Raw genomic sequence first — 20,393 nt, forward strand, 5'->3', positions numbered from 1 at the left:
TTTCACTGCCAATCATGCTATATCACTTCGTTTGTTTGTATTTTAGATGGGTTGTACTTTTAGGTATTTACTCATGGAAAGATGCAGAATAAGCTTTTGCTGTTTTTTTAAGGCAAAATAGAGTTGGAGAGAATATGTGAACATAGTGATGATAGCTATAGTCCAAAGTGGTGAGTAAAAAGGATATGGCATCGATGAACAATGATGGCCGTTAAACAAAAGTGTTTGCTGCCAAACGGCCACCGCGCTTCCATCACTATGTGGGCTGCGCAAAGACAGCGTCACGACTGAACCGCTGCAGTTTCTTTCCATGGGTTGGTCTCCATTAGCGAGATTGTCTTCCAAGTACAAGGAGGTCATCAAATTGGCTGGGTAGCATAAGTGAGAGAGTTTAGTTATAAACATTGCCGGTCTACAGAAAGAAAACACTTGTGTGTTTTCTTCCTTTTTATTTTATTCATTGCTAGGTTTGAATTTTCCATGAAAACAATATAAAGCAATGGCATTTACTTGAAAATTTCAACCTGGGAGTTAAATTAAAAAGCAGGATGTCTGGAGTGAGGGAAAAAAAAATCAAAGACTAAGGTTTTTTGTCGCAATGCACAAATTTAATATTGCCATTAGAGAGAGCAGAAAAAAACTGTAATAAAAATGTAGATTGCAGCTCTGAAAAAAATGAGAGGTATAATGTTATTTTCTTCAAAATGTAAAATGTATTATTTCCTTTAACACTAACAAATACACACAGCCGTCTTTGTCTGATTATGTGCCTTCTTTTGTCATGTTCGGCTTGTAATATGTCCAAAGATCGCCTCAGAAAAACGTAAATTAACGATAGCTTCAATTGCACAAAGAAAATTGGAAATAAGGCATCGAATCAGATAATTCAGTGAGGAAATCATAAAATAAATTCTATGGGGTGTGTTTGTGAACACACCACAAAAAATAAATAACGATTCTGAATCAGTCTGGTCTCATAATAATAATAATAATAATAATAATAGCAATAATAATAGCAATAATGATAATAGCAATAATAATAATATTAATAATAATAAAAATCATAATAATAAAAATCATAATATAACAATAAATATAATAATAATCACAATAATAATAATACTAATAATCACAATAATAGCAATACTACTACTACTACTACTACTACTACTACTAATAATAATAATAATAATAATAATAATAATAATACATTTCATTTCTAAGTAGTATACCCCATCCATGGACATTATCCACCTTGATTTTTATGCTAGACTTCCCTCTACTTCATAGGTGGAGCATATAAAGGTGTTGATTAGACCACTTTATTTTTGTACAGGTTGGCCGCAGGCTGCTAATTACAAAAGGCTACTTAAAATATGCAGTTTTTTTCCCCACACCGATGCTGCAAGTTTTAAAGGACAACCGACATCACTTTTTTCGTTTCCTAACTGACATCAGAAAAACGTTTTATAGCATCTAAAATACCCAAAACACGCAGTATCATATTTTTATTCAAATGTAAAACACCAATAAAAATAAGTTAAAGTGTCCAAAATCTGCAAAAAAATTGAGCTGCGAATTGGGCATTTTCAGAAAGTCCCGCCCCCAGTTCGTGACGTCACGCCAAGACGTCTTGCATTGCTGGAGAATCAAAACAATGGCTTCTGAAAAGCATACATGTTTGCAATCGATTAAATAATTTATTCCGTGCCATTTTGAGGCAACATTGGGGGGAAATGTATCACCAAAAAAAGAGGCAGAAAATGGCGATCAAGCTCCGTGTGAGGAATTAATCAGCCCGTTTCCACAGGCTGATAAATTCCTTACATGGAGCGTGGTCGCCCTCTTCTGGTTCTTTTTGGTGCAACATGATGTTTTCAGACCAAACAAGTACAGCAAAATATATTGACGTGATGGAAGGACTGCTACAATGTGTCCTTTTTTCGGTCAGGGGCGTTCCTTCAGTGACGTCACGTACGGACTCGTTTACCAACTCAAAAAAAAGACTTCCGGAATATTCAGCGCGAGTCTTAAAACGTAAAATATAGCTATATGCAGTGGAATATTTGTAAAATACGTTCAGTAGAAGTCATTTGAAGCCATTTTACAAATTATGGACATAACTTGTCCGGAGACGTCGGTTGTCCTTTAATGGTGTGTGTTTGTATTTTTATCGTCCCTACGGTAACTCATTCTTGCTGCACTCAATGAAGCATATCCATTTTCCTTTGTAGTCCAAATAACAAGTATGAATTCACAGTTGAATATAAATAGACAAGATAAAAAGAAACAGACATCTTGAGAACGAGAGGTTAAGCATGAACGTTTTTTTTTTTTTTCTGCTTAGCATTTAGTCGAATTGTGAACTATGTGTTAGGGGTCACTTCCATCAAGTGCATTCCATTTTGTCGGAAATGGATGACGCGCCACATGTGGCTTGTTTTCACTCCATGCAGCCATCACACTCCGCTGCATTCCCTTTGAAAAGTTTTGGAATCGGTAGTGATAATTGTTGTTTACTGTCAGGTGATCAAGAAAAATGAACGAATTAATGAAATGATATTTTAAAGGGAGTTCAAAGTATGTGAATAATCATTTGTTTGCAATAATAGAATCAAGTCCACGACACACTGATAGCACTAAATATTTGGATTCATAGGGTCATTATCTGACCACATGATTTTCCCAATCAGTTTGCTTGAGTCTTTCTTTGAATTGGCAGTCGACTGTGTTTATGCAGACTTGGGAGTTCACTTTACAGCTGCCTTCACATGTGACATCAATGAAGATTAATGAGCCCGCCCCAGAACAATTCACACAAGCCCAAAGCAGTGACATTACCTTCACTGAGTTTCACTCTGTTTGGAATGGTGAGGAATTTCATTTCTTTATATAAACTTTTTCACTGTTTTTAGAGATGTTTGTTTGTCTCATCAGTCTTTGAAATTTGAGTGTCTGTACCTTTCGGCATACAGTATTTCCATTCTCCGGTATTGCCTTTTTACCTGCTGAAATATTCAGTGAACATTAGATTGTGGTGACTTTATAATAATAATACTTTTCATTTATAAGCGCCTTTCAAAATTCTCAAGCTCACTTTACAGTCACAGGATAAAGTTCTTCTGTAGATGAGCAGCGGCAGCCACACGCGCCAGCGTTCACTCAACCCGGAAGTAAATACATAGAAAGCTAGCTAGCCAGCTAGTACATAGCTAATTGATAGCCAACAGATAGCTAGCCACCTAGATAGCTAGCCACATAGATAGCTATATGGCAAATAGATAGCTAGCGAGATAGCAAGATAGCTGGTTAACTAATACACTGAATGTCACTAATTAAATAAATACACAAGATTGAGTAGCTAGCTAGATAGCTGGTTAGCTTAAACACTATATATACAGTAAAGTCTCGTTATATCGATATTCAAGGGAGTCCGAAAAATATTGATATAACCGGGACTATCGATATATCCGACCCTGTTTGCATGTAATTTTCTCCTTGCGTGCATAGAAATAGTATCGATATAACCGGGACTATCGATATATCCGATATCGATATAACGAGACTTTACTGTATATATATATATATATATATATATATATATATATATATATATATATATATATAACAGGTACAGTTATACAGTAATAAAAATGGATAATATGAAATATAAAATGATAAAAATTACACTAAAAGGTAAGTATAACATTTATACATGAACTGTACAGTAAGCAGTTTTGTATACATTACAAGTACAGTTATACAGTACTAAAATCAATAACATGAAATATAAAATGATAAAATTGACACTAAAAGTGATCAAATTTATAAATGAACTGCAAACAGTTTGGTATACAATAGTGTTCAATAGAAAATGTTGCTTAAAAACAACAGATTGACATAGTATACCACCCTGTCGTGTAAGCGTCACGTCGGCCATTTTGAATGGATTTCGACTTACGACCGTTCGACTTACGACCGTTTTGTCGGAACGGAACCCGGACAGAACTCGGATGTTACCTGTATACTGTATATATTTTTTTGGGTTGCACTGCTTCCAGAAGGCAGTCACAATTTTAAGGCCCTTCTTTACCGCTCTCCATGTATTTCATAGCTGTCGTTTACTTTGCCCATGCGATTTTATTCTTCTTCAGGCCATTCCACATGGTTGTGCATGTGATGGTCAATGTTTGGCTTCACTTGACTTTTTAATTCCCCTTTGCCATCCAGGGGTGTAGCTACGTGGTGGCCAGAGGTGCTTATAGTCACCTTTGTTCACTCTATTGATAATTTCGATACATGTGACCCTCCTGGCTTATTTACATGGATTCACTGTTCTTAAATGACTTGATAGTCTGACACAAATCATTTTATATTCATTGCATATTTTATTCTGATAGTCAGTGCTGTTGTTTTCATGCTATAGCAAACAAGCCACATGAATTGCAGGTCATTGTTTATCATACCACTCAGAGTCATGTGCATGTACTTGTGTGTGTATACATACTTGTATGAAGTGCTTTTTAGATGATTTGTATGAATGAGCCATTGGTTATCATATGCAGAATAGCAACTGCTGTCTGTGACAATTGATCACTCTGGGTGGCCGTTCGCTAGCTCGTCACTGTTTTGAAATAGAAGCTAACTGTGAGAGTTTGCAAAAGCAAAGCAACTATAAATACCAAAATAAATACCTAAATAACTAAATAAGTAAGTAAATAAATAAATAAATAAATAAATAAATAAATAAATAAATAAAGCCATTCTGTAGTCAATCAAGCTCACTGAAATATTGATGTTCACTTAGATGAGATCCTGCTTTATTATGAATATGTTAGGCAATGTTGCTTATATTTTTGAAATTAATTTTATGAGGCCCGAACTGTAGATAGTATGATAAACAATTCCTTGTCAGTTACAGTGGGGATTGCAACCCCATTGAAAAGTCTATTAACCTTTCATTGCGTCTAATTTTACCCCAAAAAATTGTATTTTCATCGTCCAACAAAAATATTGATCTTCTGATTCATATTGGTCTTTTAAAGAAAACCAATGCACCAAAAATTAAGGTTGTGGCATGTTTCTGGTCAATCTGATTTTGTGTGTGTGTGTGTATGCACTTATGCGTAAATTACAACCAGGATCTTTCATTGCAGGATTTATTTGCATCTCACTACATTGCGTTGAGTTTGTCCTTGCATAGCGATCCCCACAAATGTTCATAAGTATCCAATTAGTGTGAGTGACAAGATGCAAAACTTTTTATCCTCAACATCAACTGTGGTCAGACTCACTTCTTTGGATCAAGCTGCAAATTCTCTGCACGCAAACTCCTTTCTTTCAGGCTCGCCGGCATCTGTCATCGCACGACACGATGTCAGCGTGATCTACATGATCGATGCGCAACTTTGTCATTTCTATCGTTATGCTTTACACACAACTTGGGGAGTGGAATTGAGCACACCAAACATCATCTGGTTCTCATTGTGAGGGAAACCATTGTCCTTTCTTTGAAACATTCATCATGTCATTTTTAGTTTGTTCACTAATGTAATATTTGTGTGTGAACAATTGTAGAATCATAAAATATGTTTTGTGAAACGTGTTGCTGCATTAAACTTCCGTTTCATCTATTAGGGAGGAACAAAAACTGTCCTTTAATGATCCTGTTCTGCGCAGTTTGCCCGTCATTGTCATGTCATGCGGTGTTCGTCGCTCATCTGATTTTGTTGCCAACTTTACTGAATTTAATGTAATTCTGACAAACATGTCAGAGCTCTTCTCGAGCTATAACAGTTATTCATATTGATAGGTAGATGAATTTGATTAGCCTTTATTAGTCTCTCAGTGGAGAAATTTACATTCCACAGCAGCAAAGTTATGTGAAGAAAGGAAGAAGTAGAAAAAATACAGGAGCTGCTGGAAAGGCAGCCACTCTTGCAGCGCCATCTTGAAATAAAAATAACAACATATGCAACACAAAGACAGCCATTCAATAATTAGCACTTTTCTGCACCATTATTGTCGTATGAAGCAGTTCTAGATGAAAGAGAGGATTAAAACATCCTTTTCACCAGTGGATCAGGGATGGCATGGTGGAATGTGCATGTCTGCTCCAAGCTAAATGTTGAAAGCAAACACGAAGCTGCAGCATCCATTGACGAAAGAGATTCTCATATCTCCTGTCCCACCTACATCCGCTTCAATTCCAAGCCGCAACCGTTCCACAACCACTTTTCTACTGAACAAAGCGGGGCTGTGAAAATGCAGCCTATTACAGACGCAAAATAAGCCCAATCGCCCCCAAGCTTTTCAGCGATGACAGGAAAATGGCACCGACATTTTTTTCCAATCAAAAACAGTGCTGGCAAATTTGTACTGCTGAAAAGGCGCAAGCGCTCAGCAGAGTCTCCTCCTTGATGAATGTCATGGCCAAAAATGCTGTAAAATAATCTGTATCCATTCCATATGATGCACAACAAGTCAAAGTGACAAAAGCGACAACAAAAAGCCTGCTCCGGCGCCATCTTGGACTTATATAAATATAAATCCAAGAAGAATATTTATTGAACATTTGCCATCAGAAAAAATCAAAAGTTAATGTAAAAATATACAGTAGAATCTAAATCTAACATCAATGAGTTTTTCTACAGGTTCGCGGTTAGCTGACAGTTGGACAATGGCATTTTTGGAATTTAAGGTCTACTTTTTTTCTTAATCTTCTTTTAAATAAGTGCTTCTTGATCTGTTTGAAACCTAAACAAATGAACCCGGTAACAGAACAAACACAATAACGTTTACATTCTTTCAACTCGGCTGCCTGGTTTTCTAGACATTGGTCAATGATGTGTGTCATTTTAAGTGTAATGCATCACGAACGTCTTGGGCGAGCACACGTTGCTGCTTTCAATCCCGGAGTGTCCGTCCGGCGCGCAAACGCACATGTACACGCACGGATCTTCCATGTGTCGAGCAATTTCTCGACAGACAGACTTGGAGTGTGTGCGAGGAGGGAATTCCTTGGCCCGCACAGCCCTTCAAATCCGGACATGTGCTACACATATGCGCCAAAGTGCAAGGAGAGACAATGACAGTCTGCTCAACACTCACGTACAAGCACACACGCAAAACTTGTCCTTTTAACCTCCAATCACCTCCTTCTAGCCTCTAAGGAGCTGCTGTTAAAAGCATCCACGCTCCGAGCCAGACTCATCTCGGGTTGCTCTTTTGTCCGCTGTCAACGCTGCGTTTCTCCTCTCTTCTTTCTCTTTCCTCGGCTTTAACCCATTTGGGTATCCCTCTGCTTCTGAAGGTTGATTTTGCAAGTGTGCGTGCGACTGCGTGCGTGCAACTGCGTGCGTTTTGATCAAGCCCACGAACATTGCGTGAGTGTTGCGCCCCATATACAAGCGCAAACACATGCAGTGTGGTCGCGCTCCATTCAGTTTTGGAATCAAAGCGTTTTGTTTGCCAGGACACATGCATTGCATTTGTCTCTGAAGGCAAGAATGGAGATACGATTTGATTCATTAGATAATCGGTTGCATCTAGCCCATTGATATTTATTTTTTTTAGTTGATTGACAATGGTTTTTGTATTTGTTTTGGGTTTCTAGGAGCCTACAATGTTGATTTATGTATCTACTTGCTTGTTTTTAGAGTGACTAGTTGCCTTAGTTTTAATGCAGTTTGTTCTGAGTAAAATGTATACAAAATAGACTTCTTCAAAAACTCTACATTTTATATCGAACAGTGGGCTGGTGATTGGTCCATGTTGTACTCCATCCACATCAGCACCCAAATCGACACTGGACGGATTTATTTGTTTTAATATTGGTCCACTAAAATGGGAAATAAAAAAAGTAAAGTTATGATAGAACTGGATATCAAAATCATAGTTATCCGTATTAAAGCGACACGATATTTCTGTGCAGCTTTATTGACAATGTAACTCATTCGCTGCCATTCCCGAATGTATTTAGGAATTGAAAAGTGTGACGCAGAGTGCCATTCCCAAATTTATTCGGGTTTTGTTTTTTTTTTCTTGCGGTGGGTGCTAATAAAGTGCTGCTCAGACCTCTCGCAATGTTATTCCCTTCTACCAGAGGGCAGCATTTTCCTTTTGTCCATGTTAGCGCTTTGCTACAGCCTGTATTGTATTGTATTGCATTTTGTACAACCGCCCCCATTTCAAGGTCAGATAACTTCAGATCCATATAAGTTGGGAATTAACTTTTTTTTTTCTGATTAAACAACATAGCCTAAGATTTCTTATGCTGAATTGAATGTTTATATAGTCCTAAAACTCAAAATTGTGTGGGTCCTGCAATTTGAGTGAAAATGACAAAAACCCTGGCACTGGAATGCTGACATTTTTGCACATCGTCTTGTAGTGAATGAGTGAACCTCTATTTGAGTCAGATTTTAGTTTTATAATGCTTATTTATGATCATTCTACCCCGACTGTTCAGTCATTGATTTCAAAAGAGAGTTAATGTGGCTTGACTTTGTCACTTGCCTGGCTGAGCTCTAATTCAAATGGCATTGTTTTTTATTTTTTATTTTTAATTATCTTGCATTCTAACTCTCGCTCTCTCTCTATCTTTTTCTAGAATGTTGGAGTATTCCCTCAACCTGCAGAATGTCAGTTTTTCGGCTGTGAGGACGGTTCGAGTGTTGAGGCCACTGAGGGCTATTAACAGGGTGCCAAGTAAGTGGTGGTTAAGACTAGCAAATCAATAAAATGTCAAGTGATAAATGTTTAAACCAAAGAATGCAAACAACAAAAAAACATGTTGCATTAGTAGACTGTATTTTCGTCTGTCGTACAGGAGTGATCCATCGATGAGAAGGTTTATTCAGCTGTCATCTGTACTTCTTTTGAAGGTTTAGTTCGCTGACGAATTAAGCCTGTTGGATAAGAAGCGAAACGTCCGGCATCCTCAAAGAAGTACAGATGACGGCTGAAGAAACCTTCTCATTGATAGACTGTACTTTCCACCACATAAGGAGGAAGTGTTGTGGTTTTTATGCTTTGTGGTAATTTCATTATCACTGTTTTTGGCAAATAAATCCTGAAAAGGCGTTCCTTATTATTTGGAACCCATGATATTCACAAAAAACGCATGTGATTTTAAAAATGGTTCATTTATTTCCTTGAATGGTTAGCATTTTCTTAAATTTGATTCCTTATCCTAAAGGGCTCCAATCATCGTTAATGTCTTATTTTTTTTATTTTAAATCCTGCTACCTTTCTATCCATTCCGAGTGCCCATCAATCATCTGTGACCTTTCTCCATTGACAAATAGGCATTGCATACGCTAATAAAATCAACAGCTCGCGTAATAATCACAGTTAGACAAGCATCAAATAAATGCCCGCTGCAGTTGCTACGTCTTAATAAGTGCAGGCGCCGTGATGTGTGCCGGATATTTATGATCCGATTGTAATGTTTGGCTGTAAAACAGTTCGGTGATAGAAAGCCACACATTCACATTTGATAGAAAAACACTCCACATTAGATGATTAATTGCCGGTAGCAATTTTGCGTCATTCTTTTACAATACATTTGCTTGAATGTATTTTTGGATTTTTATTTTGACACATTTGGGTTGCCATCCTAGTAAAACAACTGCGTTGTAAACCGAGAGGATCTTTTGTGTTACTTATAAATAACCCCATTTCAACCAGCGAACTAAAAATGACTATGAACAAAGTGGGAGCGACATCGAAGTACCGCAATGCAATTTGAATGCCTAGTTATTTCATTAGGGGAGGAAAGAGTACTTTAGGGAGCCTGGGGGGTTAATGTTGACCTTCCCCGCACTGATTTCTGTTGCCATCAAATAGATAATTATGGCACCAATGCACATCTTTGTGTGATGAGCGTGCGCCCAGAATAGCCTCATTGTTAGGTCACCATGTTTGCCCTTTGCCCAAAGCCTTATTAATCATAACCATGCATATATTTTCCCCTCATGCCCAAACCACAAATCAGCCTATTATCACATTGCATGACTCATTTGTTTAGATGACACACAGAAAATAATTGCACATTGACAAGATAATCTCCCGAAAACGCCAAGGTCTTCCTGCCCGGTTTCCACTGCGCTGATAAACTTTCTGCCTTTTTGCCACACTGATCGCTTTCCCTCCGGTGGAGGAATTAAAGAGCTTGTGAGAAGCGTCAACTGAGGTTGCCGCGAGGTTTTCACGCGAGGGCCAATATCACATCTCGACTTCAGTTCTCTTGACTTCAAGCGGATCCGCTTTGAGCAGACGGAGAGTCGGGCTTCTTATTTGAAGGCGAAAGATACTTGACTGTGGATCAGAGTAAATGCATGAATGGGGTAATCCTGCGATTGTGAAAATATGCTGGATCAGATGGATGGTTTTTTTCCTAGCTGACTTTAGCTTAGAGAGGGGCCTATGAGTTTCCAGTGAATCTTACACATAATTCATATTTATTTTGTGTTTTAGATGTATATTTTTTGTGATACAGTTTGAAAGCTGAATGTGTTTTATTTTAAGGCATTTGACTCTTTTGGGCCACCATACTTCTTTGATATGATTCTTTTTATTTGCCAATGTCTTCATAAATTTGGCATGCCTCATCTTTTGTTGGAGTATATACTGTTTTTAATCCATTTTAATTGACCAAAAACTAGTCCTAATTGGCAAGCATGATTTCTTTTGACACATTATTGAGCTAGTTTACCCTTCTGGGCCACTGTACTTCTTACTTAACTGTATGTTTCACAACTTTGCCATGGTTTGCGGCGGTGTGTATCGCTCTGTATTTACATAGAGATATCACACCTCGGAGACCACATAGCTGCCTCAGCTAAATTGTCATCACAGGTATTGGACCACAAGGAAAACAATCATTGCTGATGAATTGATGAGAGGGAAACATTACCTTGGAGATCGCGTTAATGGTTTCATTAGGAGGGACTGACTAATGGTCATTGCAAAGAGACGATTATGACCGGTGTTCTGATCCTTGGCCCAAAATAGACATTTTGTCATTGTTCTACCACCACCGCAGCCATTTCCCCCCCAAAAGCCTCACAGAGAAACCTGCATACAGTATAATTTATTCCAGGTTCAAACCTTTTTTCATTTAGTTGTAAATTTCGCTCCATTACAGCATAAATGAATAGATCATTATTGTAGAAGTGTGCAATAATTGTTTGTTTGGTTCACATCAACTTCCATCCAAATCCCCAAAGACAACAACATTGTTGCAAAGCCATCCACTTCAAAATCCTCCTCTTTTATTTGGATTTTACCACAATTCTTGTTTTCTTGACATCGCCGTCAGAAATTGCTGACATCGAGCTTATTCAGTTCCATTTGGATCAAATGAGAAAAGGCACAGGTGTACACTCGCGCCTGACTCAGAGAGCCCATTTGATACACTGGGCAATGCCTATTGGAGATGAACCTGGTCAGCAGAGTTGACGAAGTAAACCTCATTTTCTTGCTAACAGATGGTTCTCCCGGATCATACGCAGTCACCTGCCATGTTTCCTCGCAGTGGCCACCCACAGCGAGGTTGGAGGTGCACGAGTAGGAACGATTGCGATTGAATATGGAATGTCTATCAGTGTGAATAAGTATGCTAATTTGGCTACGGTTCACTCTGAATATTTAATTTTTCTTAAGGGTGGAGATAAGCATGGAATTGTTCTGGTTTAAAGTTGATGGTCCGTCGCTTCATCCTTTCAGGTCTCCAAGGTAACGATTTGACCGTAACCATGTCACCATTGTGTTCCCATTACAAAATAAGCCCACCTGACAAGAGGCATACATCACACTTTGAAAACAACAACTGTGCACTGTCATCACAATGCATGCAAATATTTGATGCCGTCATTTACCCCACCACCACCACACCAACCCCAAGGGTTGAAATCATTCCAAACCGCAATCACTATAATGAAAACATTTTGCAAAAGCACTTAGCTCTTCTGTCTATCTTGCGGCCATGGTCATGATCAATAGAAATTGATTTGGTCGTATAACATACCCAAACACGGGGTCACCGAGTGCCCATTCGCCACAAGGGGGAAAAACGGTTTTAAAAAAGCAGAATTAGAATAGTTTTCAACAGCGTCACTTGTACCTGCGTCATTCGGCCATTCATTCATTCTATTTTTATACTTTTATTATTTAATAAAATTATTTTGTCGTGGAAAAAAAGCAAGACAATATTGCTCCTCAGTCATTGAGTCACGTATACCAGCACAAAAAAAATACATATTGGCTTGTCAAGAATCTAAATCATTATTAATATTAATTATAATATTTCTTATTGTCAGTCAAATGCTTAGTTACAGGAGGAAACTATCTACAATTGTTTTTTTTCTTGAATTGTCCTCATGTTTTATTGAATGTGAAATTCCAAAAGGCTTTTCATGTACTCAATCTAACTTCAGTTAAAATTGGCCAGTAGTTGCCAAGGAACAATTTGTATTATTGATTAATGAGACCGTGAAACATGAATTGACGCTGTGCTCTTCAAGACCCAATATTTAATATTATAATATTGACTAAATACACAAAGTTGAGATACAATTTGACAGGGGAGAGAGTCACAAAGTGAGTTTGGTCGAAAATGACGATTGTCACTGCCTTGTACTTCCCTCCATAGCTACTTGGCTTCTGCAAAATAAATCACTGATCAGAACATTTCTGATAAGAAAAGAGGCAGTATGCAAAGATAGAAACAGCTAAGAGTTGTTCTGCACTCCTCCCTCCTCTAGAGGGCAGTAATGTGGGATGTGGGTAGTGAAGTCATTCCTGTTTTCTCTTCCTGTTTTGGCAGTGTGGTTCTTTGCATTGACTACCTTTAATAAATTCATGATTCTATCAGAACCAACCTGTGTCTGGTCTCCCTTGTATGTTATTGGCTCTTCAATGCCATAACAAGGATACTTAAAAAACAGCCAGATCAGAGAAAAAGACAAAATGGAGTACAATACATGTCAAGGGAGAAAAAGGTGAATTCCAAGGCAGTAAGAATGAAAAATGTTCTGATAACGTGGGCCTGAGTTGCGATTCGAGTGCTTCGACCAAATTTAGCAAAGAGGTGCATGTAGGCAGCAAACGAAAAGCGTGTGTGTGCGTGAACGAGCGCACATTGTGTTGAGATGAATTGTGCTCAAGGAAGATTCCAGTCTGCAGCACTGTTTTTAAATTGTTTTGTTAGTAGTAGTAGTAGTAGTAGTAGTAGTAGTATTTCATTTTGCATCGGTTATGCATTTTTCCCCAAAAAACATTTCTTGTGTAGATATAGTATTGTATTCTTAAAATTTTCTATAAAACAGCTTATGTAACCCATCCATGCACAAGAGGGTGATTGGTTTCTTCCATGGGAGGTCATTAGAAGGTGCAGGTATGGCACCCCAAGTGCCAAGACTCAAGTTGGAATGTTCAAAAGCAACCGTGAAAAAGCTGCTAGCCATGCTCAGGGTGTTTTACCTCTACTTAACAAAAAAATATAGCTCAGAAATTTCATGTGTAAAGGTACCACTGCACTGAAAGATGTCACATTGTTGTCTTTGTGTCTCTTTTCAGGTATGCGTATCCTGGTTACATTGCTGCTGGATACGTTGCCCATGCTGGGGAATGTCTTGTTGCTCTGCTTTTTTGTCTTCTTTATTTTTGGCATTGTGGGAGTCCAGCTGTGGGCCGGATTGCTCCGAAATCGCTGCTTTGTGGAGGACAACTTTTCTTTGTAAGTTGTATTTATTTATTTTTTTTTAACAAAAATAAATGCCATGCAACTGTCAGCATCTTATTCGAATGACAACAGTACTCGCCAGTAAATTGGCGTGTGCACGGCATTTGGAAGCAATAACGTCCTTGTAATTATCTGGACACATATTTAAAAAAACAGCGATCAAATTAAAATATTATGTTTCGCCATACACAATGCTCTTAAATAAAACATGCTGTTTAGTTATATTGTAGCGCCACAATCCGATTTGCTCAGCCGGTATAATTGCTGGGGTGACACGCTGGAATGAAAAAGGAGAGATATTTTTAATTGTTGCAATGAGGCATTGCAAACTGGGTCTCTGGTATTGAACATATTGATCCACTCTGACAGGTGCCCAAGGTGACTTGATTTATGCCTTGATTATTATGATGATGATTATTTTTATTATGGGGGTGAGGTGAAATGAGATGACTTGGATCATTCACAGGGATCAATGATGTTAGCATTCATTGGGTTGTAATTATACGCGTCAATATATTATGATAATTTGGGTTGATTTAAATCATTAACTGAGGGAGGGGATGTCAACAATTTGACATTGAGGATGTTGACATCTCACAATAGCCATGAAAAGGCTTAAAGGTGGATTTTAACAATATTGCATTTTTTGCATCACATTACAATTTGACATTCCTTCATATCATTTGTCTGTTTCTATTTAATTTTAAATCAGTACCTATTTGTCAAGACCAGACCCAAATTCTTTTGAAGCTACTTCAGTACTGATTAATTAGCCTCCTGGGTTTATTTGAAGTTAAATTTGCCTTAGCTTTTGCTAATTCCACTGTGCAAGTTCAACATTGGCCTGTTTCCCACCATTTTTCTCCCTGCATCAATCATCCCCATACTTTTAACAAAAGATTAAAAGGTCAGGAACAAAAAGTGAATTTGTCGACCGCTTAGGTGCCACTAATCAATGAAACCTCTCATTTATCCCCAGCCCTCTCTCTGTGGAGCTGGAGAAATACTACCACACTGAAAATGACGACGAGAATCCCTTTATCTGCTCACAGCCCAGAGAGAACGGCATGAGGGATTGTAGCTCAGTGCCCAAACTCTACGACGAAGCGGATCTGCAGTGCAATCTCGACATGTACTCGTACAACAGTACCGATAACACCACCTGTGTTAATTGGAACCAGTACTACAGCAACTGCTCTGCGGGTCTGGTGAACCCTTTCAAAGGGGCGATCAACTTTGACAATATCTGCTACGCCTGGATTGCTATTTTCCAGGTAAGAACGAAAAGGGGTCAAGAAGAGTTGCTTGAATTTGAGACGGGTTATCGATCGAATGGGTTTCATAAAGCGGATAAGATGGAAACAAAGAGGCGATAAAAAGGAAGGCCGATTGTCTTGTAACAGATGGCATTGAAATATGGCTTGACGCGATTACCCGGACGTGACATCCACAGCTTCAATTTTCCACTCCATTTGTTAGCTATCTCTTCATCATCTGGGAACCTTTTGTCTCTTCTCATACATTTCTATCAGGCCGGGAGTGTCATGTTTAGAGGAACAAAAGCCAGATTGAGGATTAGTTTCTCCCACCGGTGGGACTGTTATGCGAGTTTTCCTGTGTGTGGTGAAGCATGTGTGAAAGATACAGTGTACGGGGTGTATTAGATTTATGCTTGATTTTAAGAGAGTTGAGTGCTTAGTCACCTCATAGCAGGAAGGTCCGGGGTAGAAATCTCCACTTCTGTTATACTGATGGACGTTTCTGTGTGCGTTCTTTTTGGGTATTCCAGATTGCAGAATGCATGTATGATAGCTTCATGTAAGGCTTTAAATTCTGTAACTGCTGATGTGTTCCAACAAAGTAACTGTTCCACCATGACAACATATTGTCAAGAAAATTGGAAGGATACATTTTCACTGGGTGTTTTTGGTTCTCTGTTCCTCCTCAGGTGATCACTCTGGAGGGCTGGGTAGATATCATGTATTTTGTGATGGATGCTCACTCTTTCTACAACTTCATCTATTTCATCTTACTAATTATCGTAAGTGTTTCCCACTGAACATCACAGTTTGGGTTCTTCTGTGATTTGACTTCTTGGATAACAACTCTTCACTGTCCTTAGATTGGCTCGTTCTTCATGATCAATCTATGCCTGGTAGTCATTGCCACTCAGTTCTCTGAAACCAAGCAGAGAGAGAGTCAGCTGATGAAGGAGCAGAGGGTGCGCTTCATGTCCAACGCCAGCACTTTGGCCTCACTCTCGGAACCGGGTTCCTGCTACGATGAGCTGCTCAAGTACCTTGTCCATGTGATCCGAAAAGGAGCCAAACAGGTGGCCCACATCTGCAGGTTCTTAGCACGTCGTGCGGGACTCAACATTGCCGTCTCTCCGCCTCCAGTGGAACCCCAACAAAGGCAGAGCCAGAAGAGGAGGAGAAAGTCCTCAAGGCAGGGGTCATTGTCTGTTTACCACATGGCCCACCCTCACCCCCACTACCATTACCATCTTGGGAACGGTAGCGTGAGAGCAGTAGGAAGCATGAGGTGTCTGGAAGGTCAAGATGTGGATCCATCTTGTCACAACCACAACATTGGAGCGTCATTTGGCGGAAACATGAGTTTAGCGCCACCGCCCCACCCCGTCTTAACAACAACCTCCGACAGCAATCTGGTGGGATGTGGGGATTCACATTCAACTCTTGGTGCGCTCTGCCGAGAAACTCTTTGCTATACCCCTACGTCCTCAACCCTGTTCCAAACTCCTGGCCCGTTCTCCTTAACTTCAGCCTCAACGTCCAGAGCAATGAAGAGGAACTCTGTGCCGTTTGCTGCTTCCGGTACTAAAAATTACCCCACTGTCCAGGCTCGAGCTCTAGCAGAGTTGAGACGAGGGAGCGTGGCGACCAGTACTCTCACCAATATCGGCCTCAACATCCCACCGATGTCTTATGGGCGAAGGCGGCAGAGCCTTGCGGAAACCCGCAACCTCGCAGGTAGATCGTTTTGAAGTTACTTGAACCACACAAGTTGAATGGCCAAATTATTTTACAAATCTCTACACAAATGACTTTCAGCTACCTATACTGAATGCAAACATTCTGCGATCTGAACGCCAACACGTTTTATCTTCTGCAATCCATTGGAAAAGCATTAAATTAGCATTAGCATTAGCAACCTACAACTCAATACAGCATTACTCGTTGCATTTGTAAATTTTTAGTGTAATGATCTGAAACTGGACCATTTTCGTTCCCTTACGGCAAACTGTCCAGCTTCTGATGTACACCAAAATCACGAAAATGTATCATTAAAAAAATTGCATCTTCACCCAAATCACTCTTGGCAAATTTCATCACACATGTTGGTTTCTATGCAAGCCACTAAACTCATGAGCAACCCAACGTCAACGCAACCAATACAGTACAATATCAGTTGCCTTGAGCTTGCGTGCTATGCGGGGAGTAGAGGTAAAAATAGGCCAAATGTCAGGAAGTGTGAGAATAGCACAGCTGAGTTTTTGTCAGATCCCACACAAACAAATGACATACCTCCACTCAAAATGTTCCTTTTTCATGCAATCACCTATTAGAATCAGACATAAATGTGTTGTGATTAAACCCTCTCACTCCAATACCCTCCAGATTTCTTTTTCCGCACGAGAGAGCAAAAACATTCTAATTACAGTCAAATGTTAATGCTGCGTGTTGTAGCTTTTGGCCAAGCTCTAAAAGGCACAGCAGAAGTCAAGCTAGATCTGCTCAGGTTTGACCGACAGTGGAAACACTGGCTGGCGTCCCACGTGGTCTGCAGCGCGGTCTACGGAGACAAAGCTCACGCATGTCCCGTCACTGTTGAACACGCTTCCTCTGACACCCACGCAAACATCCCAAAGTGTTGCTTTTCACAGATGATTCCTTTATTTGTTATGACATTTTTTTATTCAACACTTGATGCACGCTATTTATCATTAGCGTAGTCATTTAGTCTTCTCTCTCACTCAGCTGCAGCCCAGCTCGCTTGCCAGCTGTCGGCTCGTGACCTCAGCACCATGAGCAGCGCCACGGATGTGGCCGGGTTGCCGATGGACCCAGAAGTTTGCCCCTATTGCGCAAAAGCCCTCGCCATTGAATTGGAGGGCGGCACGGAGACACCGGGAGACTCTGACAGCGAGGGTGTCTATGATTTGAGCCAGGAGACGCGTCGCAGGGACAGGCGGGACAGGCGGGACAGTCGGCAGACCAAGAAAAAGCCGTTCCGGCTGGGGAAAACAGCTGGTAAGGTGGTGCACTTCTGGAGGTTGGTGTGTGATACGTTCCGGAAGATCGTTGACAGCAAGTACTTTGGACGTGGGATCATGATTGCCATCTTGATCAACACTCTCAGCATGGGGATTGAATATCATGAACAGGTGAGTGTCACTAAACTTTTTTTATGTATTTATTTTTTCATCCCACATTATGCAATGAGTAGCCACAGCTGATGTAATGATGAATGAGTTCAAGTCAAAGATTCCCCCGTGTATGTGTGTGTGTGTGTCTGTGTGATTGTGTAAGATGCAATGCTCCCACAAGACCGAGCGGAATTCCTGATGTCTCTCTCTGGACTTGTTTATTTACACCAGCATAATTGCAACCATGTGAGAGAGAAAATCGGGGTGGAAAGTGAGTTTATGACGAGATGAGATGTGGGAAGGGTGGATTTTTCGGAGGCCAAAAAGTGACTCAATACTCAAATACTTCCATTCTGTATCTTTTACAAACATGCGACACAGGCTTATATTTGTGTACATTGAAAAGGCCATGGCTATATAATAATCGTATGAGTTTTTGTTCTTGGGAATGTGAGTGAGTGGTCCATCGGTTGTCCAAAACCTTTGACAATATTTTTTTCTATTTCGTGTTGTGAGAAACCAATGTACAGATTGGTTATCCAAATTGCAGCCATGAAGACGATTGCTGTGAATCTGTTTTGCCGCAACTATTCATTCTTATGATGTGTACCATGCATAACCTTGAAATGTCATATGCCGGGACCATCATCATAGCCATGAACAACGACTTGGAGAAACTGCCAAAAAAACATGTCCATACAAAAAATAAATACAAATAAATATATACTGTTCAAATAAATAAACACCTAATCTAAATAAATAAATAGATAAATGTATAGATAAATGGATATATAAATGAATAAAGAAGCAAATAAACAATAAATACATTAGAAATAGATAAACACATACATAAATAGATACATAATAGATAAATAAATACATAATAAATAAACAAATACATAAATAAATCAACACAGTAAATAAATCAATCAGCACAATACATACATAATTATATCAACACACAGTAAATAAAAAAATACATAAACCAACACACCGAATAAATAAATAAATATTTTTTTCCTGTAATATATTATAAATCTAGTCAGAATTGTAAACCACAATTTTATGTCATTTAGTCTAGTGTATGTCGTTTTATGACGATTAGTCTTGATTCACATTCCTTTGGGTGCAATGAAGATAGACGCAACTTGTCGAAATTTAGCCCAAAGATTGTTTGTAACGGGGTCCTTTGAGGCAATTCAAACATGTTCAGGTTATATGGGGTTATTTTGGGTCCCTGACCCTGCACCCATAAACATCGCCAGATGGCAACATCCATAGCCCAACCACAGGAGGTTTTTATAGGCTTCTCCTTTCCACCTCCAGTTTTCTGCCTCATTTTTCTTCTTTCCTCATTCTGCCATGCCTCCGCGTACCGGCCATTGTTTTTTTGTTTGTTTTTGTTGTCATGTCTCCTCTTTTTGTCATGCCTCTTGTTATTCCATGTGCTTCTCTTCCTTTCACCCCCTCTCTTGTTCAAGAGCCTTTTGTTGTTGTTGTCATTGTTGAGTTCCCAGGTGCATAGCTTTAAACTTTACCCCTAGACAGATCATTGATTGTTAGCCCATTGACATCTAGCAGAAAGATGGATTGCCAAACCTCAGTCAGTCTATATAATTCTGGTAAGGTGGAAAAAATATCTATTGGTTGTGTTTTCCATAAGTAGCATTGTCATGTTTGCCGTGATGCACATCATAATTATTTAATATTGTTTGGATGGTACACTGGCTCGTACTATTATTTCTGGCAACTATTTTAGTGAATGAACCAGGAACATTTCAAACATGATACCTCAATTACAAAAAAATATTTTTCGCACAGAGGTCCCAATTGTTCTTCAAACGTGCTGTGTAGAAACACGATTTTTATCATAGACAAAATATTGGATCATGAGTTACACTGAAATTTTAACAACATGCCTAGACGCAGGCCTATCCACTGCCCAACATGCTTGTGAGACAAAAAAAAAATCCTTACCAGAATGTATTTTCATGCTTTATTAAATATATATTTAAACAAATGCCAAGTGTAAAACGCTCCATAATAATATGAGTCGTCAAATTATCTCCTATACAAGCGTTCCATGTCAAGCATGACGTTAATCCTCCTATCTCATGCTGCTCTAAGCATAAAATGTACAACCCATGTGTCGTCTTTGCCGGGGAAGTCGTTGTGCATGCTGTGATAAGCCATTTCCAGTTGGCTGAGGTTAATTTCGACTTGCATAACCCATCAAATATACCGCCGCGACCGTGA

General features: G+C 39.2%; 1 protein-coding gene across 11 annotated transcripts in view; it reads left to right on the top strand.

The window, feature by feature from the left end:
* The window catches only part of cacna1g (calcium voltage-gated channel subunit alpha1 G), a 132,908-nt gene that overhangs the window by 57,377 nt on the left and 55,138 nt on the right, over positions 1-20,393 (top strand). For all 11 annotated transcript variants that reach the window (XM_089015130.1, XM_089015128.1, XM_089015131.1 and 8 more), the window contains 6 exons: positions 8,612-8,709; positions 13,582-13,741; positions 14,727-15,021; positions 15,696-15,788; positions 15,870-16,740; positions 17,749-18,155. In XM_089015130.1, coding sequence (XP_088871256.1) covers positions 8,612-8,709; positions 13,582-13,741; positions 14,727-15,021; positions 15,696-15,788; positions 15,870-16,740; positions 17,749-18,155 — 1,924 coding nt within the window. The remainder of the gene's footprint in view (positions 1-8,611; positions 8,710-13,581; positions 13,742-14,726; positions 15,022-15,695; positions 15,789-15,869; positions 16,741-17,748; positions 18,156-20,393) is intronic.

Source organism: Hippocampus bargibanti, linkage group LG15, assembly GCF_051943395.1.
Source record: "Hippocampus bargibanti isolate YZ-2025 linkage group LG15, ASM5194339v1, whole genome shotgun sequence".
NCBI classification, from domain to species: domain Eukaryota; kingdom Metazoa; phylum Chordata; class Actinopteri; order Syngnathiformes; family Syngnathidae; genus Hippocampus; species Hippocampus bargibanti.